We start from the raw sequence: 25,274 nt of genomic DNA, 5'->3' as shown, positions 1-25,274 counted from the left end.
GGGCCCTGGTCAAAGCACTTATAGAGAGTACTGTAGGGTATCATTTTGAGACATATCCATGCTCTCTTTTTAACCACAAAACTATATAGAAAAAATAATGTCTTTGCAGCATGGCCACACCTGTTCTGTGCCTGTACTGTGTCGATTTATTGTCTCTCTGTACATCTATCATCTATTTTATCATGTGCGCTGTCTCTGTATGTTTAACATCTTTGTCCTGTCTCTGTATGTTTAACATCTTTGTCCTGTCTCTGTATGTTTAACATCTTTGTCCTGTCTCTGTATGTTTAACATCTTTGTCCTGTCTCTGTATGTTTAACATCTTTGTCCTGTCTCTGTATGTTTAACATCTTTGTCCTGGTCTCTGTATGTTTAACATCTTTGTCCGGTCTCTGTATGTTTAACATCTTTGTCCTGTCTCTGTATGTTTAACATCTTTGTCCTGTCTCTGTATGTTTAACATCTTTGTCCGGTCTCTGTATGTTTAACATCTTTGTCCTGTCTCTGTATGTTTAACATCTTTGTCCTGTCTCTGTATGTTTAACATCTTTGTCCGGTCTCTGTATGTTTAACATCTTTGTCCGGTCTCTGTATGTTTAACATCTTTGTGCTGTCTCTGTATGTTTAACATCTTTGTCCTGTCTCTGTATGTTTAACATCTTTGTCCTGTCTCTGTATGTTTAACATCTTTGTCCGGTCTCTGTATGTTTAACATCTTTGTCCTGTCTCTGTATGTTTAACATCTTTGTCCGGTCTCTGTATGTTTAACATCTTTGTCCTGTCTCTGTATGTTTAACATCTTTGTCCTGTCTCTGTATGTTTAACATCTTTGTCCTGTCTCTGTATGTTTAACATCTTTGTCCGGTCGCTGTATGTTTAACATCTTTGTCCTGTCTCTGTATGTTTAACATCTTTGTCCGGTCTCTGTATGTTTAACATCTTTGTCCTGTCTCTGTATGTTTAACATCTTTGTCCTGTCTCTGTATGTTTAACATCTTTGTCCTGTCTCTGTATGTTTAACATCTTTGTCCGGTCTCTGTATGTTTAACATCTTTGTCCTGTCTCTGTATGTTTAACATCTTTGTCCGGTCTCTGTATGTTTAACATCTTTGTCCTGTCTCTGTATGTTTAACATCTTTGTCCTGTCTCTGTATGTTTAACATCTTTGTCCTGTCTCTGTATGTTTAACTTCTTTGTCCTGTCTCTGTATGTTTAACCACTTTGTCCTGTCTCTGTATGTTTAACATCTTTGTCCTGTCTCTGTATGTTTAACATCTTTGTCCTGTCTCTGTATGTTTAACATCTTTGTCCTGTCTCTGTATGTTTAATATCTTTGTCCTGTCTCTGTATGTTTAACATCTTTGTCCTGTCTCTGTATGTTTAACATCTTTGTCCTGTCTCTGTATGTTTAACATCTTTGTCCTGTCTCTGTATGTTTAACATCTTTGTCCTGTCTCTGTATGTTTAACTTCTTTGTCCTGTCTCTGTATGTTTAACATCTTTGTCCTGTCTCTGTATGTTTAACTTCTTTGTCCTGTCTCTGTATGTTTAACATCTTTGTCCTGTCTCTGTATGTTTAACTTCTTTGTCCTGTCTCTGTATGTTTAATATCTTTGTCCTGTCTCTGTATGTTTAACATCTTTGTCCTGTCTCTGTATGTTTAACATCTTTGTCCTGTCTCTGTATGTTTAACATCTTTGTCCTGTCTCTGTATGTTTAACATCTTTGTCCTGTCTCTGTATGTTTAACATCTTTGTCCTGTCTCTGTATGTTTAACATCTTTGTCCTGTCTCTGTATGTTTAACATCTTTGTCCTGTCTCTGTATGTTTAATATCTTTGTCCTGTCTCTGTACGTTTAACATCTTTGTCCTTTCTCTGTATGTTTAATATCTTTGTCCTGTCTCTGTATGTTTAACATCTTTGTCCTGTCTCTGTATGTTTAATATCTTTGTCCTGTCTCTGTATGTTTAACTTCTTTGTCCTGTCTCTGTATGTTTAACTTCTTTGTCCTGTCTCTGTATGTTTAACATCTTTGTCCTGTCTCTGTATGTTTAATATCTTTGTCCTGTCTCTGTATGTTTAACTTCTTTGTCCTGTCTCTGTATGTTTAACTTCTTTGTCCTGTCTCTGTATGTTTAACTTCTTTGTCCTGTCTCTGTATGTTTAATATCTTTGTCCTGTCTCTGTATGTAAAACTTCTTAGGGCTAGGGTCCTGTTTTCAGAATTTCCTCCTGACTGACTTGCCCAAAGTAAACTGCCTGTTACTCAGAAGACAGGATATGCATATAATTGGTACCATTGGATAGAAAACACTTTGAAGTTTGTAGAAATGATAAAATAATGTGTGAGACTATAACACAATAGATATGGTAGGAGAAAATCCAAAGAAAAACCAACCAGATTATTTATTTATTTTTTAGATCCCATGCTCTTACAATGGAAAGCTATGGGTCCTATGCAATTCCAGCTCCCAGATTGCAATTCCTATGGCTTCCACTAGATGTTAACAGTCTTTGTTCAAGGTTTCAGGCTTGTTTTTTCCAAAACGAGGAAGAATTTTGAGTTTTGGTACAGGGAGTCAGAGTTGGAAATCATTCTGTGGGCGCGCGACGAAGAGGACGCGCACTTGCTAATTTTACTTTTCTATTGAACATACTTCTTTCGATATGAATTATTACAGTATACTTACATTTTAGGGTACCTGAGGATTAAATAGAAACGTAGTTTGACTTGTTTTAACAAAGTTTAGCGGTAGCTTTTTGGATTCATTTGTCTGTATGTTGAACTCAAATCGATGGTGCCAACTAAACTGACTTTTTGGGACATAAAGAATTTTATCTAACAAAACGACCATGCATGTTGTAGCTTTCGCTGTAAAGCCTACTGTAAATCTGACAATGCAGTTAGATTAACAAGAATTTAAGCTTTTAGCCGATATAAGACACTTGCATGTTCATAAATGTTTAATATCTGTAATTATTACGATTATTTATTTGAATTGCGCGCCCTCCAATTTCACCGGAAATTGTCGACAGGTGACGGGACACCTAGCCCTAAAGAAGTTTGTAACATCTTTGTCCTGTCTCTGTATGTTTAACATCTTTAACCGTCTTCTTTGTCCTGCCTTCTCTGCAGCATGGCCACAGTCACTTCTCTCCTCCAGGTCAGCGGAGGCAGAACTCTCTCCAGAACGGAGATGTGTCTGAGAAGAAAGAGTCTATCACCATGACTACGTGTACCATCAGCACCATCAGTACAGACAACACCAGCCCAGACCCTCCAGTATCATCCACAGAACCACCTGCTCAGGTACCAGCTCTGGGTTGACGTTTCCTATAGGTACTGACATCAGGTCAGCTTCCCCTCCCCTCTCCTAATCCTAACCTAAACTACAAAGAATACAAAACTGACCCCAGATCAGTGTCTAGGGGCAACTTCGTCCTACACCGTCTACCAAGCAGTGTCCTGTTCACTAGACATAAAACAGGAGAAAACATTTTGAAAGAGAGGAAGTACTTCTGTGAATTTGTCGAACAAGAACTAACTTATTTAGTGTCTGTAGAAAATGTTTTCTACGTTGGGCTCTGAACACGACCCAGGTGTGAGTCACAAAGTGCTCAACTGACCTTGAACAGTCATAGTTGTCTGTAGCATGTCTGTAGCTGTCTGTAGCTGTCTGTAGCCTGTCTGTGGCATGTCTGTGGCCTGTATGTAGCCGTCTGTAGCCGTCTGTGGCTATCTGTAGCCTGTCTCTGTCTGTCTGTAGCTTGTCTGTAGCCTGTCTGTAGCCTGTCTGTGGCTCTCTGTAGCCTGTCTGTGGCTCTCTGTAGCCTGTCTGTAGCCTGTCTGTAGCTTGTCTGTAGCATATATGTGGCCTGTCGGTGACTGTCTGTAGCCTGTCTGTGGCTGTCTGTAGCCTGTCTGTGGCTGTTTGTAGCCTGTCTGTGGCTGTCTGTAGCCTATCTGTGGCTGTCTGTTGCCTATCCGTGGCTGTCTGTAGCCTGTCTGTGGCTGTCTGTTGCCTATCCGTGGCTGTCTGTACCCTGTCTGTGGCTGTCTGCAGCCCGTCCGTGGCTGTCTGTAGCCTATCTGTGGCTGTCTGTAGCCTGTCTGTAGCCTGTCTGTAGCCTATCCGTGGCTGTCTGTAGCCTGTCTGTGGCCTTTCTCACCATAGACAGATGGGTTAGACGGGGTTAAATGAGAGAGAGGTCAATACTCACAGTAATAACACGGTAATAACACGGTAATAACACGGTAATAACACGGTAATATTATAACAAAAATATGACATTATAATGACAAACACATAGATGGCCTGCAACGGGGATCACCAGTGCATTTATATCAAACCACCCGCGGGACAGATTGGGCCTGTGGGACACCAGTTGGGTCACCCTGACCTAGAACGACATTTAGAGCAGCAAAGAGTATTAAGCCTAGTTATTTATTGATCTGTTATCTGTGACGCTAGTGATTAGGGAAATCATGTTAATGTATAACCATTAGTTCTCTGGCTCAAGTGGAGGAGTCTGGCCTTGTTACACATCACAGATAGTGAGCAAATGGACGAGACTGACTCTGTCACACAGGGCTAAGGGAACGGGACCTCTGTTCATAGTCTCCTGTGTGACAGAGTCTGCATGCCAAATGGTAAACCTATTCCCCTTTAGGAGTATGGACTCTGGTCCAATGTAGTTCACTCAAGGGAATTAGGGTGCCATTTGGCATGCAGCCTGTCACACAGGAGACTAAAGAATGGGAACTGAACACAGGCTTGCGTATCCTAGACTCTTGATAAAAGCAAGAATTGTCTCACTTGTACACAAAGACTGCCTGTTCTGGCCTGGGCCAATAAGGAGTTGGTTTGTCACAGCAGCAGAGAAGCTACCGACCAACCATCGTGTTATTTACATACGGCATCATATTGTTGTGATTCTTTTCTTTTCAGATTGAAGTAAAAAAAAAATAATAATTCTGTTACATAGTAAACGTGTTATATAGTAAATATGTTATATTAATTAGACTATGACATATTATATAGTAAATATGTTATATTAATTAGGATATGACATATTATATAGTAAATATATGTTATATTAACTAGACTATGACATATTAAATATGTTATATTAATTAGGATATGACATATTAAATAGTAAATATGTTATATTAATTAGGATATGACATATTATATAGTAAATATGTTATATTAACTAGACTATGACATATTAAATATGTTATATTAATTAGGATATGACATATTAAATAGTAAATATGTTATATTAATTAGGATATGACATATTATATAGTAAATATGTTATATTAACTAGACTATGACATATTAAATATGTTATATTAATTAGGATATGACATATTAAATAGTAAATATGTTATATTAATTAGGACATGACATATTATATAGTAAATATATGTTATATTAACTAGACTATGACATATTATATAGTAACTATGTTATATTAATTAGGATATGACATATTAAATAGTAAATATGTTATATTAACTAGGCTATGACATATTATATAGTAAATATGTTATACTTTTCCTGGTTAAATAAAACATTTTATTTACTAGGCTATGACATTATATTGTAAATATATGTTGTATTAAATAGACTGACATGTTATATAGTAAATATGTTATATTAACTAGACTATGACATATTATATAGTAAATATGTTATATTAATTAGGATATGACATATTATATAGTAAATATATGTTATATTAACTAGACTATGACATATTATATAGTAAATATGTTATATTAATTAGGATATGACATATTAAATAGTAAATATGTTATATTAATTAGGATATGACATATTAAATAGTAAATATGTTATATTAACTAGGCTATGACATATTATATAGTAAATATGTTATACTTTTCCTGGTTAAATAAAACATTTTATTTACTAGGCTATGACATTATATTGTAAATATATGTTATATTATATAGGAAATATGTTATATTAACTAGGCTATGACATTATATTGTAAATAACATGACATATTATATAGTAAATATGTTATATTAATTAGAACATGACATATTATATAGTAACTATGTTATATTAATTAGGATATGACATATTAAATAGTAGATATGTTATATTAATTAGGATATGACATATTAAATAGTAAATATGTTATATTAACTAGGCTATGACATATTATATAGTAAATATGTTATACTTTTCCTGGTTAAATAAAACATTTTATTTACTAGGCTATGACATTATATTGTAAATATATGTTGTATTAAATAGACTGACATGTTATATAGTAAATATGTTATATTAACTAGACTATGACATATTATATAGTAAATATGTTATATTAACTAGGCTATGACATATTATATAGTAAATATATGTTATATTAACTAGACTATGACATATTATATAGTAAATATGTTATATTAATTAGGATATGACATATTAAATAGTAAATATGTTATATTAATTAGGATATGACATATTAAATAGTAAATATGTTATATTAATTAGGACATGACATATTATATAGTAAATATATGTTATATTAACTAGACTATGACATATTATATAGTAAATATGTTATATTAATTAGGATATGACATATTAAATAGTAAATATGTTATATTAATTAGGATATGACATATTAAATAGTAAATATGTTATATTAATTAGGACATGACATATTATATAGTAAATATATGTTATATTAACTAGACTATGACATATTATATAGTAAATATGTTATATTAATTAGGATATGACATATTAAATAGTAAATATGTTATATTAATTAGGATATGACATATTAAATAGTAAATATGTTATATTAATTAGGACATGACATATTATATAGTAAATATATGTTATATTAACTAGACTATGACATATTATATAGTAACTATGTTATATTAATTAGGATATGACATATTAAATAGTAGATATGTTATATTAATTAGGATATGACATATTAAATAGTAAATATGTTATATTAACTAGGCTATGACATATTATATAGTAAATATGTTATACTTTTCCTGGTTAAATAAAACATTTTATTTACTAGGCTATGACATTATATTGTAAATATATGTTATATTATATAGGAAATATGTTATATTAACTAGGCTATGACATTATATTGTAAATATATGTTGTATTAAATAGACTGACATGTTATATAGTAAATATGTTATATTAACTAGACTATGACATATTATATAGTAAATATGTTATATTAACTAGGCTATGACATTATATTGTAAATATATGTTGTATTAAATAGACTGACATATTATATAGTAAATATATGTTATATTAACTAGACTATGAAATATTATATAGTAAATATATGTTATATTAACTAGACTATGACATATTATGTAGTAAATATGTTATACTTTTCCTGGTTAAATAAAACATTTTATTTACTAGGCTATGACATTATATTGTAAATATATGTTGTATTAAATAGACTGACATATTATATAGTAAATATGTTGTATTAACTAGACTATGACATATTATATAGTAAATATGTTATATTAACTAAACTATGACATATTATATAGTAAATATGTTATATTAACTAGACTATGACATATTATATAGTAAATATGTTATATTAATTAGACTATGACATATTATATAGTAACTATGTTATATTAATTAGGATATGACATATTAAATAGTAGATATGTTATATTAATTAGGATATGACATATTAAATAGTAAATATGTTATATTAACTAGGCTATGACATATTATATAGTAAATATGTTATACTTTTCCTGGTTAAATAAAACATTTATTTACTAGGCTATGACATTATATTGTAAATATATGTTGTATTAAATAGACTGACATGTTATATAGTAACTATGTTATATTAATTAGGACATGACATATTATATAGTAAATATATGTTATATTAACTAGACTATGACATATTATATAGTAACTATGTTATATTAATTAGGATATGACATATTAAATAGTAGATATGTTATATTAATTAGGATATGACATATTAAATAGTAGATATGTTATATTAATTAGGATATGACATATTAAATAGTAAATATGTTATATTAACTAGGCTATGACATATTATATAGTAAATATGTTATACTTTTCCTGGTTAAATAAAACATTTTATTTACTAGGCTATGACATTATATTGTAAATATATGTTATATTATATAGGAAATATGTTATATTAACTAGGCTATGACATTATATTGTAAATATATGTTGTATTAAATAGACTGACATATTATATAGTAAATATATGTTATATTAACTAGACTATGAAATATTATATAGTAAATATATGTTATATTAATTAGACTATGACATATTATATAGTAAATATGTTATATTAACTAAACTATGACATATTATATAGTAAATATGTTATACTTTTCCTGGTTAAATAAAACATTTTATTTACTAGGCTATGACATTATATTGTAAATATATGTTGTATTAAATAGACTGACATATTATATAGTAAATATGTTATATTAACTAGACTATGACATATTATATAGTAAATATGTTATATTAACTAAACTATGACATATTATATAGTAAATATGTTATATTAACTAGACTATGACATATTATATAGTAAATATGTTATATTAATTAGACTATGACATATTATATAGTAACTATGTTATATTAATTAGGATATGACATATTAAATAGTAGATATGTTATATTAATTAGGATATGACATATTAAATAGTAAATATGTTATATTAACTAGGCTATGACATATTATATAGTAAATATGTTATACTTTTCCTGGTTAAATAAAACATTTATTTACTAGGCTATGACATTATATTGTAAATATATGTTGTATTAAATAGACTGACATATTAAATAGTAAATATGTTATATTAACTAGACTATGACATATTATATAGTAAATATATGTTATATTAACTAGACTATGACATTATATTGTAAATATATGTTGTATTAAATAGACTGACATATTACTCTCATGTACAATCGAGTTCTCCTCCCCTTTTCTCTGCCTCCTTCCTCTGTGACGTTGTCCCAGCAGGAAGTCCATGTCAATAATGTGATGTGCCACTGGCTGCGGGGTCAACGCATCGCCAACATAAAGACGGTGGCCTGGATGGTCACACTGAGTGACGCTCTGCACAACTTCATCGACGGCCTGGCGATCGGAGCTTCTTTTACCGTGTCCGTCGTCGCTGGCTTCAGTACCTCCATCGCCATCGTCTGTGAGGAGTTCCCCCACGAGCTAGGTGAGGGATCAATCAATCATACGTATCTATAATTTGCTTCATTTTTTATAAGCAGTTGTCATAACGTGATTTTACAGTAACAGCAGTAAGCAACTTGGCTGAACTAAACCAACCTTCATTTGAAAATGAAAAATTCATTATTAAATCACTTGGCTATTTTTTTGTTAATAAACATAACTAAAAGTCATACTGGTTCCTCAATGTGTCTACTGTGTTACTGAACCTGTTGCTGTCTCTGTGGCCCTTCCTGCAGGGGACTTTGTGATCCTGCTGAATGCTGGGATGAGTATCCCCCAGGCTGTCTTCTTCAACCTGCTGTCAGCCATGTCCTGCTACATCGGCCTGGCCTTCGGCATCCTGCTGGGCAGCAACTTCGCCCCCAACGCCATCTTCGCCATCGCTGGGGGAATGTTCCTCTACATAGCACTGGCAGATATGGTGAGGAGAATGTACCTCTACTGGTAGATATGGTGAAGGAGAATGTACCTCTACTGGTAGATATGGTGAAGGAGAATGTTCCTCTACTGGTAGACATGGTGAAGGAGAATGTTCCTCTACATAGCACTGGCAGATATGGTGAGGAGAATGTACCTCTACTGGTAGATATGGTGAAGGAGAATGTACCTCTACTGGTAGACATGGTGAAGGAGAATGTTCCTCTACTGGTAGACATGGTGAAGGAGAATGTTCCTCTACTGGTAGACATGGTGAAGGAGAATGTTCCTCTACTGGTAGACATGGTGAAGGAGAATGTTCCTCTACTGGTAGACATGGTGAAGGAGAATGGTCCTCTACTGGTAGACATGGTGAAGGAGAATGTTCCTCTACTGGTAGACATGGTGAAGAAGAATGTTCCTCTACTGGTAGACATGGTGAAGAAGAATGTTCCTCTACTGGTAGACATGGTGAAGGAGAATGTTCCTCTACTGGTAGACATGGTGAAGGAGAATGTTCCTCTACTGGTAGACATGGTGAAGGAGAATGTTCCTCTACTGGTAGACATGGTGAAGGAGAATGTTCCTCTACTGGTAGACATGGTGAAGGAGAATGTTCCTCTACTGGTAGACATGGTGAAGGAGAATGTTCCTCTACTGGTAGACATGGTGAAGGAGAATGTTCCTCTACTGGTAGACATGGTGAAGGAGAATGTTCCTCTACTGGTAGACATGGTGAAGGAGAATGTTCCTCTACTGGTAGACATGGTGAAGGAGAATGTTCCTCTACTGGTAGACATGGTGAAGGAGAATGTTCCTCTACTGGTAGACATGGTGAAGGAGAATGTTCCTCTACTGGTAGACATGGTGAAGGAGAATGTTCCTCTATTGGTAGACATGGTGAAGGAGAATGTTCCTCTACTGGTAGACATGGTGAAGGAGAATGTTCCTCTATTGGTAGACATGGTGAAGGAGAATGTTCCTCTACTGGTAGACATGGTGAAGGAGAATGTTCCTCTACTGGTAGACATGGTGAAGGAGAATGTCCCTCTACATAGCACTGGTAGATATGGTGAGTGACATGGGACATGCCAATTGCATTTCCTTGATTCCTTGCATTTCTCGTAGAGGGGAGGGACCTTGAGGTGAGGAGAGAGGATGCTAGGAATCAAGGAAATGCAATTGAGATTCTCCCATGTTGCTTCCTCCACCCTCAATGCCATCTGATCTGCTTCAGCTCTCAGGCTACTTATCCTTTAGATCCCCCCCCCCCTAACTGACTGATTTACTGAATTTACTTTAGTTTTTAACTTGTGCCGTTCATCAACCTTCAGCTGCCAAGCAGGGCGTACATGTAACGGCATTAGAGAATCAGGGACCTAACTTTTCAATAGCTCAGTAGTAGTCTATATTGAGTTTAGTATGAAGGTTCTCTGGTCCTGCAGGGCGAGCAGACGGGTCATTATTTTATTTTTTTAAGGACACAACCACTGAATGACCCAGTGGACAGTCAGTTTCTCATCATACCATACTGTACGTGTTATCAGTTGATGTGTTATCACAGCTGCAGAGCTGCTTCTACCCCCTCAAGGAGGGAGAGAGGGAACACAGCTTTATTGACTGTAAAACAGTGTGACCTGATGATAGCTGCAATGGAGTCAGGGAGGACGGTAGAACGAGGGCGAGAGAGGGAGAGAGAGGGAGTGAAAGAGAGAGAGACTGAAATGAATCTGATATTTTGGGAAGAAACGGAATGTGATATTTAACTGTTGGTTTAAAACCCGAGTTGGTTCTGATTTCAGTTCCCAGAGATGAACGCCGTGATGAATGAACAGGACGGGTCGACGGCGACCAATGTTATCTTCTTCCTGATCCAGAACGCCGGGCTGCTCACCGGGTTCGCTATCATCCTGCTCATCACCATGTTCGTCGGTGAGATCAACCTGGGTTAGAGCCAATGCCGTAGCTATAGTAACTAGATGACTGACAGGAGGGGGGGGGGGGGGGCTGTTTTGAAGCCACTGCGCCACCATCTTTTTTTTTATTGAAATACCGTAGAATTAATTTCATTCCTACGGAGGACTGCTCCTTCTGAGGAGTACCAAAATGGTGGACGGTGGCTTCAAAGCCTGTCATTGGCCAATATATAGCGTCGGCATTCTAGTGTTCATACACATCATTGGGTAGAGCTGGGTGAGAGGGAAGAAAAGAACAAGGGAGGGAGAGAAAAACGAGAATGAGAGGAACAATGAGAGAAATAAATCATTTTCAAAGAACAAAACGTGAATGAACAGAGCTGCTTTCATTCCGCTCCGACATCACATTGGACAGGGAAGGGCCCACGTCTTGTTATACACTAATTGTTTACTGGGAAACTGAATATTTGTCCTTTTATTTTTTATTTTTTTCCTGACTATCATTATATTTAAATAGAGGGAACAATCACGTAACTAGTGTAAATGAAATAAAGAAACAATGTATTTAAAACAAATGTTTTCAATAAATTATTTTTTCAGTCTTTACAATGTTCTTGTGAACTTGTCTTGCTTTTAGTTGAACTGCGGATGATCTGTTGTCTCCACCAATGATTTATATATACACTAGATGACTGATAGGGGGCGCTGTTGAATCACCGTGCCTCCATCTTGGAACTCCTCCACCGTTGCATCAAGTATTTAGGAAGTTATAGACATGCATGTATTAATGTTACATTCGTCTTTGCCCATTTCTTCTATTATATAGACACCTTAATGCATACTTTTAAATTATATTATGTGAGCTAAATATACAAATAAAAATACAGTATATAAAAACATTTTCTTTCAAGTAATATCTAACAATTTCACAACAACTACCTAATACACATAAATCTAAGTAAAGGAATGGAATTAAGAATATATAAATATATGGACGAACAATGTCAGAGCGGCATAGACTAAGATGCAATAGATAGTATAGAATACAGTATGTATATATGAGATGAGCAATGCAAGATATGTAAACATTATTAAAGTGACATTATTAAAGTGACTAGTGTTCCATTTATTAAAGTGACCAATGATTTCAAGTCTGTATGTAGGCAGCAGCCTCTCTGTGCTAGTGATGGCTGTTTAACAGTCTGATGGCTCTTGAGAACCTGTATTTCAGTCTCTCGGTCCCGGCTTTGATGCGCCTGTACTGACCTCGCCTTCTGGATGATAGCGGGGTGAACAGGCAGTGGCTCGGGTGGTTGTTGTCCGTGCTGATCTTTATGGCCTTCCTGTAACATCGGGTGCTGTAGGTGTCCTGGAGGGCAGGTAGTTTGCCCCCGGTGATGCGTTGTGCAGACCTCACTACCCTCTGGAGAGCCTTACGGTTGTGGGCGGAGCAGTTGCCGTACCAGGCGGTGATACAGCCCGACAGGATGCTCTCGATTGTGCATCTGTAGAAGTTTGTGAGGGTTTTAGGTGACAAGCCAAATTTCTTCAGCCTCCTAAGGTTGAGGAGGCACTGTCTGTGTGGGTGGACCATTTCAGTTTGTCAGTGAGTACACCGAGGCTAAATTTAGTAATTAATAAATTGCCTTTTTTTTTTTTAAATGGACAATTCTGTACACTGTCTTGTGTAACAATACCTGTTAGCAAAGGTGTCAGCTAGAGATGATGTGCAGGAGCTTGCTGGGATTTGTAGTCTTCAATGATGTCTACTTTGATGCTAATTAGCATTTTCGAATCTGAGAGTAAATAGAGCTGAATATATTGATAAGTGTTACCTTGTCCTAGAGAGAGCTTTACATGGTTAACAAAATGTAGCGCCAGAAACACAGCCCTTATTTTAAGTGTTTCTAAAATTCCCAATGGGAAAAATGAATGATGGAAAAACGATTGGAACCATTTCCCTGTTTGACTGCTAGGTTTTATGGGTATTATGACTCATACTGTGGGGCTCTATGGCCAACACGTACTGTAGCATCAGCAGTTCAGGGTTGATATACAATAAGGGTACTAAACTCATTCCACGGAGGGCCTAGTGTTTGCAGGTTTTTCCTTTCGAATCAAATTGTATTGGTCAATTAAGTCCTAGACAACCAGGTGAGGGGAGGTCTTTACTAATTAGTTACTTTAATTCATCAATCAAGTACAAAAAAACCTGCAGACACTTGGCCCTCCGTGGAAAGGGTTTGACAGATGATATATATTGAACAAAAATATAAACGCAACATGCAACAATTTTCAACAATTTTACTGAGTTACAGTTCATATGAGGAAATCAGTCAATTTAAATAAATTCATTAGGTCCTAATCTATGGATTTCCTATGACTGGGCAGTAGTGCAGCCTGGGAGGACAGGCCCAGCCAATCAGAACGAGTTTTCCCCCACAAATGGGCTTTATTACAGACAGAAATACTCCTCAGTTTTATCAGCTGTCCGGGTGGCTGGTCTCAGACGATCCAGCAGGTGAAGAAGCCAGATGTGGAGGTCCTGGGCTGGCGTGGTTACACCTGGTCTGTGGTTGTGAGGCCGGTTGGACGCACTGCCAAATTCTCTAAAACGACGTGGGAGGTGGCTTATGGTAGAGAAATGAACATTAAATTCTCTGTCACCAGCTCTTGTGGACATTCCTGCAGTCAGCATGCCAATTGCACACTCCCTGGAAACTTGAGACATCTGTGACATTGTGTTGTTTGACAAAACTGCACCTTTTTAGTAGCCTTTTATTGTCCCCAGCACAAGGTGCACCTGTGTAATGATCATGCTGTTTAATCAGCTTCTTGACATGCCACACCTGTCATGTGGATGGATTTATCTTGGCAAAATAGAAATGCTCATTAACAGGGATGTAAACAAATGTGTGTACAACATTTGAGAAATAAGCTTTTTGTGGAATGGAACATTTCTGTGATCTTTTATTTCAGCTCATGAAACATGGGACCAACACTTTACATGTTGCGTTTTATATTTATGTTCAGTAATAAATAAATTCCACCGGACTCAATCTCTTTGCTGTAGAAAAATGATTCAATAATGTGTGAGCTAGGCCATTTAACATACGCTCTTATCCAGAGCGATTTAGAATAGTGAGTAACTACAAATCAAAGTTTATTTATCACGTATGCCGAATACAACACCTTACAGTGAAATGCTTACTTACAGGCTCTAACCAATAGTGCAAAAAAAGGTGTTAGGTGAACAATAGGTAAGTAAAGAAATAAAAACAACAGTGAAAAGACAGTGAAAAATAACAGTGGAGAGGCTATATACAGTAGAGAGGCTCTATACAGTAGAGAGGCTATATACAGTAGAGAGGCTATACACAGTAGAGAGGCTCTAGACAGTAGAGAGGCTATATACAGTAGAGAGGCTATATACAGTAGAGAGGCTATACACAGTAGAGAGGCTATACACAGTAGAGAGGCTATAACAGTAGAGAGGCTATATACAGTAGAGAGGCTATATATACAGTAGACAGGCTATATACAGTAGCGAGGCTATATACAGTAGAGAGGCTACATACAGTAGAGAGGCTATATACAGTAGAGAGGCTATATACAGTAGCGAGGCCATATACAGTAGAGAGGCTATATACAGTAGAGAGGCTATATACAGTAGAGAGGCTATAACAGTAGAGAGGCTATATACAGTAGCGAGGCTATATACAGTAGCGAGGCTATATACAGTAGAGAGGCTATATACAGTAGAGAGGCTACATACAGTAGAGAGGCTATACACAGTAGAGAGGCTATATACAGTAGAGAGGCTACATACAGTAGAGAGGCTATATACAGTAGTGAGGCTATATACAACAGAGAGGCTATATACAGTAGAGAGGCTATACACAGTAGAGAGGCTATATACAGTAGAGAGGCTATATACAGTAGAGAGGCTATATACAGTAGAGAGGCTATACACAGTAGAGAGGCTATACACAGTAGAGAGGCTATATACAGTAGCGAGGCTACACACAGTAGAGAGGCTACATACAGTAGAGAGGCTATATACAGTAGAGAGGCTATACACAGTAGTGAGGCTATATACAGCAGAGAGGCTATATACAGCAGAGAGGCTATATACAGTAGAGAGGCTATATACAGTAGAGAGGCTACATACAGTAGAGAGGCTACATACAGTAGAGAGGCTACATACAGTAGAGAGGCTATACACAGTAGAGGCTATATACAGTAGAGAGGCTACATACAGTAGAGAGGCTACATACAGTAGAGAGGCTATACACTGTAGAGAGGCTATATACAGTAGAGAGGCTATATACAGTAGAGAGGCTATACCAGTAGAGAGGCTATATACAGTAGAGAGGCTATATACAGTAGAGAGGCTATACCAGTAGAGAGGCTATATACAGACACCGGTTAGTCAGGCTGGTTGAGGTAGTATGTACATGTAGATATGGTTAAAGTGACTATCCATATATAATGAACGGAGAGTAGCAGTAGCGTAAACGAGGTGTTGGCGGGTGGTGGGACACAATGCAGTCATTTAGGTGCTGGTCCCGAAACAACAACCATGGCGTTGCAAGCCTCATGCTATACCCTCTGAGCCACACGGAATCCTATGAAGATAGCATAGCAAGATAAAAAATGTCACGTGTTTACTTGCCCCCTTGTTTTATCTTTCTACATAAACTGTCCATGTGTTTATATAACCATCATTTTTATTACGGTGCCAATAAACTGCAGAATGAAGAGTAGGAGTGACTGAATGTTCCTTTCAGCCAATCGGAAAACAAGACATACCCTAAACCCCTCCCATCTCAGTGAATGCGGACGTCAGAACCACAATCAACTAAACTGCTAATTGTTTCTCTCCAACAGGATTTTATATTTCTCAGAGACATATCACAATCAGGTGGGGTTTTATCTCTTACAAATCGTTTCCATTGACAGCTGAAAGATTAATCATACACGTTGTGATGGAATGTAAATATATATGATCTGATTATCGGCCTAGTTTAATAAAGGTTAAATAAAAAGATAACTCGCTATCTAGCTAGGTAACAATTCAGAGCTGATAGCTAGCTTTAGTTTGCCAGGAGAGTTACGTGCTATTTGCTAATCGATAGAAACGAATAACTAATGTAGCTAGGTATCAAATAGCTAGGGAAGATCAGGTTTGATGTCGCATTAATTGGATTACTGAAATATGGGGCATTGACACTGCGGTCAGTTGTCTCGGACCCGACATTGAATTGCACTGAACTCTGTCAGGCAGAAATGAGCGTTTGAATAAGGACAGTTTACTCTATAAGCCAACATGTTGTTGAATACAATTATATATTTTAACGTACTTTACCAGTTTTCCGTGCGGTTGGTCCTTTTTGTCGGTAGGAATGTGAGACAATATATCCACAGGATATAAGTATAATTGCATCAACTTTTCAAAGCGCTGGTTGGATCGTTCAGATGTAAATCACCTGAAGTTTGTGCACAACATAAAAACACAGGAGTAAGTAACGTTATGCAGGCACGTGTTTACACGGTTGTGTACATGCTCCAGGTAGAAATCTGAATGCTTTACCAACGCTTTGAAAATTTGACATAATTATATATTCCTGTGGAAATATTGTCTCACATTCCTACTGCCAAAAGGACCAACCACATGGACAACCGGTAAAGAACGTTAAAATATAATTTGATTAAATATTCTGGCGGCCTGTAGAGGTTGTGAGAGGAAACTTTCCTGACTCAGTATTTCTACTTGTACATCTATCACTCCAGGGTTTAATTGCTAAATTGTAATTATTTCGCCACTAAGGCCTAATTATTGCCTTACCTCCCTTATCCTACCTCGTTTGCACACACTGTATATAGACTTTTTCTACTGTACTATTGACTGTATGTTTGTTTATTCCATGTGTAACTCTGTGTTGTTGTTTTTGTCTCACTGCTTGGCTTTATCTTGGCCAGGTTGCAGTTGTAGATGAGAAATTGTTCTCAACTGGCCTACCTTGTTAAATAAAGGTGAAATAAAACAGTAAAAATTAAAATCCTAATTTCAGCCTGAGTTGGGTTTCCAGGCAATCCATTCAGGTGACATTCAGGTGACATTCAGGTGACATTCAGGTGAGGCGAGAGGGCTGTGGGGGGTCACGAAATTTCGTCAGCCGGTGATTGTCAAGCAAATAACTGTCGGTCTCACGGCAATGGACCTTTAATATAAACACACTTAGAATCTGGACCTTTAATATAAACACACTTAGAATCTGGACCTTTAATATAAACACACTTAGAATCTCCTGGCTTCAACACGAGCCACTGATGCAGACCTTTTGAAACATCTACATTATTAAAAAGTCTTAATTAATCCATGTAATATAGCCTACACCTTCACAATAAATCCATTATTTATTTTAGGTCTAAAGAAACATGATATGAAGAAAATGTAAACTATTTCAGAAGAACAGAATAGCATATCTCTGAGTTGTCCTGATGTTAGGTCCTGATCTGGCTATGCCATACGGCTGTGGGCTACACTAGTTCATTTAGCAGACAAGATTTGCTTAGAATTCCATGGCATTATTTTATAGTATGAAGAATACAATTGAACAAAGCTGAATAAAATATAAATAATATTTTCTCAACTATTTGAGGGAGTGTTCACATACAATTATTCTGTGTTGAGCGGTTAACAAATAAACAGGTCCTCCTATCTGCTTAATGTAGAGTTACTAATGTAACTTTAGTTGTTCTACAAACGTTGGGCTGATATGTTTGGAGTTTTAATACATTCTAAGGCTTCATGATGCAACTAACGATGATTTGAAAAAAGTCGCATGAAATGGATGAGCTCTGCTTTGTTTTTTGAGAAGCACTTGATAACGCCTCAAATTTCCCAGCGGGATCCCCTTTGTGTGGCCATAATGCACCCTAAAATATCTATGCCTTTTGCAGCCCTTCTCCCTGCTCCGAAGAACCTCTCATCTCACTCACACGGCTCTCCGTCACGTGACCCGGTCTTTCTCACAGGCTACAAGTGAAGACGGACACATCGGGGACGCAACTGTGCCCATCCTCATCCAATTCCAAGGTGCATATTGAAGAAATTGGAAGAACTGTCCACATTTTACTTTTCGTCAGCCAACAAGATGAGTAGGCCTAACGAACAGCGAAAGCATTAGCCTATGTCAATCTCCTTTCCCCATAGTACATATTCTGTGCGAGAAAAATATATTCCATATTATTATTATTATATTCCATATTGGCTCTGGCAGCAAAAACAGCCAAATTCTCCAGGTAGACTGACTCTGGCAGCATAAACAGCAAAATGCTCCAGGTAGACTGACTCTGGCAGCAAAAACAGCCAAATACTCCAGGTAGACTAACTCTGGCCTCATAAACAGCCAAATACTCCAGGTAGACTGACTCTGGCAGCATAAACAGCAAAATGCTCCAGGTAGACTGACTCTGGCAGCAAAAACAGCCAAATACTCCAGGTAGACTGACTCTGGCAGCATAAACAGCAAAATGCTCCAGGTAGACTGACTCTGGCAGCAAAAACAGCCAAATACTCCATATAAACTTGAACCGATTCTCAATTGCGATACGGTTCCAGAAATATAAAGCCCTTTACTTTCATATCACATAAAAAATAAACTCACAATTGCAAAATACACACTGTATACTGTGTTAACCCGGCTTTATCGCAGTTGCAGCCGAGAGTATTTTTCGTTGACAACATGATTTTGGCGGTATTTTTCCATTACACACAGGTGTTTGGAGCTTGCGAGATAGGTAATTAGAACAGGCGGTTCCTCTGTCTTCTGTTGGCCTTCTGTAAACACTCGCTATAACATGGAGATATGGCCTTATGGGAACACTAACCCTACAGAGGGCGCGTTAATGCAGGATTTGTTAATGCAGGATTTGTTAATGCAGGATTTGTTAATGCAGGATTTGTTAATGCAGGATTCGTTAATGCAGGATTTGTTAATGCAGGATTTGTTTATGCAGGATTTGTTAATGCAACATTCGTTAAAGCAGCAGGATTTTTAGATAAAACACAGAAAAAGAGTTTGCTGCAGATCTAAATAGCTTGTTATTGTAAATTCTGCCCAGCTTCAGTCAGTGTTCGCTCCAAGTCATGAATGGAAAATAAGTCATTTCGTGCCTTAGTTGCACTTCTTCAGCTCCTGTTGCACTTTTCCACTGGGCTGAATATATATCTGATCTCTTCATTGGGTCACCAGACAGCGGTCTGTCTGATGCGTAGGCTACTTCTCTCCTTTTTTCCCAGAAGAAAGTTAAAATGCAAGATTAACTTTTTAAGCAAAACATTAGGAAATGTAGTTGGCTACATTCTTTCAATGATAAACATTAGAAATACGATGGCCATCGTTACCTCACTACTGCTCTGTCACTCAGTACATCGTTACGTTCCGTCACTCATTCACGTTGTTCGAAGGTAAACAACCTGGCAGATGAAAATGCACACGATATACTTACTTTGTCCTATTCAATGATCAATGAAATGGGTTAATAAATAGCCTAATGCATGGCTAGCTACTACTGCCTGCGTTTACTCCAGACACATTGAGATGAAGGTAGGAGAACTCACTATTCACCATATATTGGTTCACTTTAGAGAGGACCAAAACTTCTCTCCTGACACTGGTCACAACATTTGTACCATCGAAATAAACTATCTACATGGCATTTCGTTTTTCTAATGATCTGTTGCTTGGTAAACATGCCTGGGGAGAGAATTAATAATATCATGGAAGCATGGGCTTGGATCACGACATATGCCTCGTTCATGTGCTACTCAGAACTAGGGAACTCTGAAATGTTCGACTTGCTAACTGGTTGAACGTGGCAAGTGTATGACTACAACCCGTTAGCAAGTGGGAAATTACAGAGTTTCCTAGTTCCGACTAGCACGTGAACCCAGCAATAATGACAGATGTCATCAGCAATGGAATAATGACAGACAAGTAGCCCTACTTAACAACGCCAAGTAGGCAGACTAAAACGACCCTATGGCCTCAGCCAAGTAGACAGACTAAAACGACCCCATGGCCTCAGCCAAGTAGGCAGACTAAAACGACCTTATGGCCTCAGCCAAGTAGGCAGACTAAAACGACCCTATGGCCTCAGCCAAGTAGGCAGACTAAAACGACCCTATGGCCTCAGCCAAGTAGGCAGACTAAAACGACCCCATGGCCTCAGCCAAGTAGGCAGACTAAAACGACCCCATGGCCTCAGCCAAGTAGGCAGACTAAAACGACCCTATGGCCTCAGCCAAGTAGGCAGACTAAAACGACCCCATGGCCTCAGCCAAGTAGGCAGACTAAAACGACCCCATGGCCTCAGCCAAGTAGGCAGACTAAAACGACCCCATGGCCTCAGCCAAGTAGGCAGACTAAAACGACCCCATGGCCTCAGCCAAGTAGGCAGACTAAAACGACCCTATGGCCTCAGCCAAGTAGACAGACTAAAACGACCCTATGGCCTCAGCCAAGTAGGCAGACTAAAACGACCCCATGGCCTCAGCCAAGTAGGCAAACTAAAACGACCCCATGGCCTCAGCCAAGTAGGCAGACTAAAACGACCCCATGGCCTCAGCCAAGTAGGCAGACTAAAACGACCCCATGGCCTCAGCCAAGTAGGCAGACTAAAACGACCCTATGGCCTCAGCCAAGTAGGCAGACTAAAACGACCCCATGGCCTCAGCCAAGTAGGCAAACTAAAACGACCCCATGGCCTCAGCCAAGTAGGCAGACTAAAACGACCCCATGGCCTCAGCCAAGTAGGCAGACTAAAACGACCCTATGGCCTCAGCCAAGTAGGCAGACTAAAACGACCCTATGGCCTCAGCCAAGTAGGCAGACTAAAACGACCCTATGGCCTCAGCCAAGTAGGCAGACTAAAACGACCCTATGGCCTCAGCCAAGTAGGCAGACTAAAACGACCCCATGGCCTCAGCCAAGTAGGCAGACTAAAACGACCCTATGGCCTCAGCCAAGTAGGCAGACTAAAACGACCCCATGGCCTCAGCCAAGTAGGCAGACTAAAACGACCCTATGGCCTCAGCCAAGTAGACAGACTAAAACGACCCTATGGCCTCAGCCAAGTAGGCAGACTAAAACGACCCTATGGCCTCAGCCAAGTAGGCAGACTAAAACGACCCTATGGCCTCAGCCAAGTAGGCAGACTAAAACGACCCTATGGCCTCAGCCAAGTAGGCAGACTAAAACGACCCTTTGGCCTCAGCCAAGTAGGCAGACTAAAATGACCCAGGCAGAGTTTAAAATTTAAGAAGAAAAAATTCCTGACGTTTCGCACGATTCGTGCTTCTTCAGAGAAAAGTAGACAGGAAATTAATAAATTGAATAACAATGACTAGTTACGGGATTCGGATTCAATACAAGATGTTTTGAGAAGGGGAGACTTGTTCCCTGAGACGAGTGACTGAGTAAAACATTCATTAAACCCTAAACCTCAACTAAATATTGTAATGAATAATGTGGAAATTGAGCAAGTTGAGGTGAATAAATTGCTTGGGGTAACCCTGGATTGTAAACCGTCATGGTCAAAACATATTGATACAACAGTAGCTAAGATGGGGAGAAGTCTGTCCATAATAAAGCGCTGATTTAGGTTCTAGGCTGTACTGAGTAGACTGTCAGCGTTGGACTGAACGGTAGGCTGTACTGAGTAGACTGTCAGCGTTGGACTGAACGGTAGGCTGTACTGAGTAGACTGTCAGCGTTGGACTGAACGGTAGGCTGTACTGAGTAGACTGTCAGCGTTGGACTGAACGGTAGGCTGTACTGAGTAGACTGTCAGCGTTGGACTGAACGGTAGGCTGTACTGAGTAGACTGCCAGCTCTCACTGTGTCGTCTCTATTAAAGGGCTGAGCAGTGCCACCCACCAGTGCCATGGCTGGCATCACTATCCGGAGATTTGAGGAAGACGACAAGGAGACCGTGAAGGAGATCTTCACCATGGGGATGAGCGAGCACGTCCCTTCCTCCTTCATGCACCTCCTCAAACAGCCCCTGACCCAGATGATCCTGATGGTCACGTTCTGCGCCCTGCTGGCCAGCTCCAGGTCCGTCCTGCTGCCTGTAGTAGGGGTCACTCTCCTCCTGGCCGGGGCCAAGCAGCTGGTGGGCTACCTCTTCAACAGCTACATCGACACCTCCCTGAGGAAGGACCTCGACAACATCCAGGAGACCTACCTGGAGAACAAGGACTCGTGTTTCTGGGTGGCTGAGAGCGACGGCCGGGTGGTGGCAACGGTGGCCTGCCTGCCCGCGGAGAGGGAACCGGGCTGCATGGAGCTGAAGAGGTTGTCTGTACGTCGGACACACCGGAGGATGGGTATCGCTAAGGCCCTCAGCAGGACAGTGGCAGACTTCAGCAGGGAGAGAGGCTTCCCTGCGGTCGTCCTCTACACGTCTGTTGTGCAGACTGATGCACAGAGGCTGTATGAGAACGTGGGCTACACACGGGTCAGAGAGTTCGTCATCCCTGAGCCCGTCGCCAAAATCACCAACTTTACTCTGATAGAGTATAAACTGGACTTACTGCAAGGGGGGAAATAGGAAGAGGACTGGACTTACTGCAGGGGGGAAATAGAAGGAGGACTGGACTTACTGCAGGGGGAATAGGAGGATGACAGGACTTACTGCAGGGGGATATAGGAAGAGGACTGGACTTACTGCAGGGGGAAATAGAAGGAGGACTGGACTTACTGCAGGGGGAATAGGAGGATGACAGGACTTACTGCAGGGGGATATAGGAGGAGGACTGGACTTACTGCAGGGGGATATAGGAGGAGGACTGGACTTACTGCAGGGGGAAATAGGAGGAGGACTGGACTTACTGCAGGGGGAAATAGGAGGAGGACTGGACTTACTGCAGGGGGGATAGGAGGAGGACTGGACTTACTGCAGGGGGAATAGGAGGAGGACAGGACTTACTGCAGGGGGGATAGGAGGAGGACAGGACTTACTGCAGGGGGGATAGGAGGAGGACTGGACTTACTGCAGGGGGAATAGGAGGAGGACAGGACTTACTGCAGGGGGGATAGGAGGAGGACTGGACTTACTGCAGGGGGAATAGGAGGAGGACAGGACTTACTGCAGGGGGAATAGGAGGAGGACTGGACTTACTGCAGGGGGAATAGGAGGAGGACTGGACTTACTGCAGGGGGAAATAGGAGGAGGACTGGACTTACTGCAGGGGGAAATAGGAGGAGGACTGGACTTACTGCAGGGGGAAATAGGAGGAGGACTGGACTTACTGCAGGGGGAATAGGAGGAGGACAGGACTTACTGCAAGGGGAATAGGAGGAGGACTTACTGCAGGGGGAATAGGAGGAGGACAGGACTTACTGCAGGGGGAATAGGAGGAGGACAGGACTTACTGCAGGGGGGATAGCAGGAGGACTGGACTTACTGCAGGGGGAATAGGAGGAGGACAGGACTTACTGCAGGGGGGATAGGAGGAGGACTGGACTTACTGCAGGGGGAAATAGGAGGACTGGACTTACTGCAGGGGGAATAGGAGGAGGACAGGCCTTACTGCAAGGGGAATAGGAGGAGGACTGGACTTACTACAGGGGGAATAGGAGGAGGACAGGACTTACTGGGGGGGGAATAGGAGGAGGACTGGACTTACTGCAGGGGGGGAAAGGAGGAGGACTGGACTTACTGGAGGGGGAATAGGAGGAGGACAGGACTTACTGCAGGGGGGGAAAGGAATGTTATAATATCTGTACATTATAGGAACACCTGTATTTACAAAAGTACAATAATTAATGTTTTACTTTGTCTTGAGATTAAGAATCAGTGGAAGACACTTAATAAGTGCATGAAGAGGTACAAAAGTAAGATGCCTGTTTTTTTTTTAAACTATACTTTCAGTTCCTGTTGATACTATGCCCAGTCTGTCTTCTACTAGCACATGATCGCAATAGGAGGAAGAAGGATTGTGAGACTAACTGCCAATAACACAAAAAGCTGAACTCTGCCTAGCAGAGACGTCTTTGTAATAAAGTTAAAGGACATCACCCTGGACGGGGTGAACCTCAGTCGGGGAGAAAAAGGGAAAACACCATCTTGAGGACTGAGTGTGTTACTTGCAAATGACTGTAAGTGTAAACTCCGGGTTGCAATCCGGCTTGCAATCTTTATTAAACAAACAAACCTCTGATCAAGGAAGTTTCCTGTAGTCTCTTGTATGAACTGAGGGCAGAAAACCCTTACAGGGGGAACTAGGGTGAGGACTGGACTTACTGCAGGGGGAAATAGGAGGAGGACTGGCTTTACTGCAGGGGGAATAGGAGGAGGACTGGCTTTACTGCAGAGGGGGAAATAGGAGGAGGACTGGACTTACTGCAGGAGGGAAATAGGAGGAGGACTGGACTTACTGCAGGGGGAATAGGAGGATGACTGGACCACCTGCAGGGGGAAATAGGATGAGGACTGGACTTACTGCAGGGGGAACTAGGATGAGGACTGGACTTACTGCAGGGGGAATAGGAGGAGGACAGGACTTACTGCAGGGGGAATAGGAGGAGGACAGGACTTACTACAGG

At 39.4% G+C, this 25,274-nt stretch overlaps 2 protein-coding genes across 4 annotated transcripts in view; both read left to right on the top strand.

Annotated features, from left to right (window-relative positions):
• slc39a8 (solute carrier family 39 member 8) overlaps positions 1 to 12,769 on the top strand; it is a 49,904-nt gene extending 37,135 nt beyond the window's left edge. The window contains exons 5-8 of one of the 2 annotated variants that reach the window (XM_071382204.1): positions 3,138 to 3,311; positions 9,095 to 9,305; positions 9,559 to 9,743; positions 11,542 to 12,769. In XM_071382204.1, the coding sequence (XP_071238305.1) occupies positions 3,138 to 3,311; positions 9,095 to 9,305; positions 9,559 to 9,743; positions 11,542 to 11,691 (720 nt within the window). In that variant the 3' untranslated portion in view covers positions 11,692 to 12,769. The remainder of the gene's footprint in view (positions 1 to 3,137; positions 3,312 to 9,094; positions 9,306 to 9,558; positions 9,744 to 11,541) is intronic. The other variant, XM_071382205.1, reaches the window with a different exon arrangement.
• Positions 12,770 to 16,442: 3,673 nt separating this feature from the next.
• On the top strand, positions 16,443 to 24,893 carry LOC139563541 (probable N-acetyltransferase camello). Of its 2 annotated transcripts, XM_071382290.1 has the most exons (3): positions 16,443 to 16,579; positions 18,622 to 18,757; positions 22,582 to 24,893. In XM_071382290.1, the coding sequence occupies exon 3, from the start codon at positions 22,609 to 22,611 to the stop codon at positions 23,275 to 23,277; it is 669 nt and encodes a 222-aa protein (XP_071238391.1). In that variant the 5' UTR covers positions 16,443 to 16,579; positions 18,622 to 18,757; positions 22,582 to 22,608; the 3' UTR covers positions 23,278 to 24,893. The 2 variants fall into 2 exon arrangements, with proteins under 2 accessions (XP_071238391.1, XP_071238392.1); XM_071382291.1 differs by lacking the exon at positions 18,622 to 18,757 and having other exon boundaries at positions 16,473 to 16,579.
• The last annotated feature ends 381 nt before the right edge of the window (positions 24,894 to 25,274 follow it).

Source organism: Salvelinus alpinus, chromosome 34 (assembly GCF_045679555.1).
Source record: "Salvelinus alpinus chromosome 34, SLU_Salpinus.1, whole genome shotgun sequence".
Classification (NCBI taxonomy): domain Eukaryota; kingdom Metazoa; phylum Chordata; class Actinopteri; order Salmoniformes; family Salmonidae; genus Salvelinus; species Salvelinus alpinus.
This window is presented reverse-complemented; position numbering and strand designations above follow the sequence as displayed.

What these genes read in the sequence shown, in the direction of transcription:
- LOC139563541 (XM_071382290.1), top strand. Translation starts at nt 22,609, where the DNA reads ATGGCTGGCATCACTATCCGGAGATTTGAGGAAGACGACAAGGAGACC.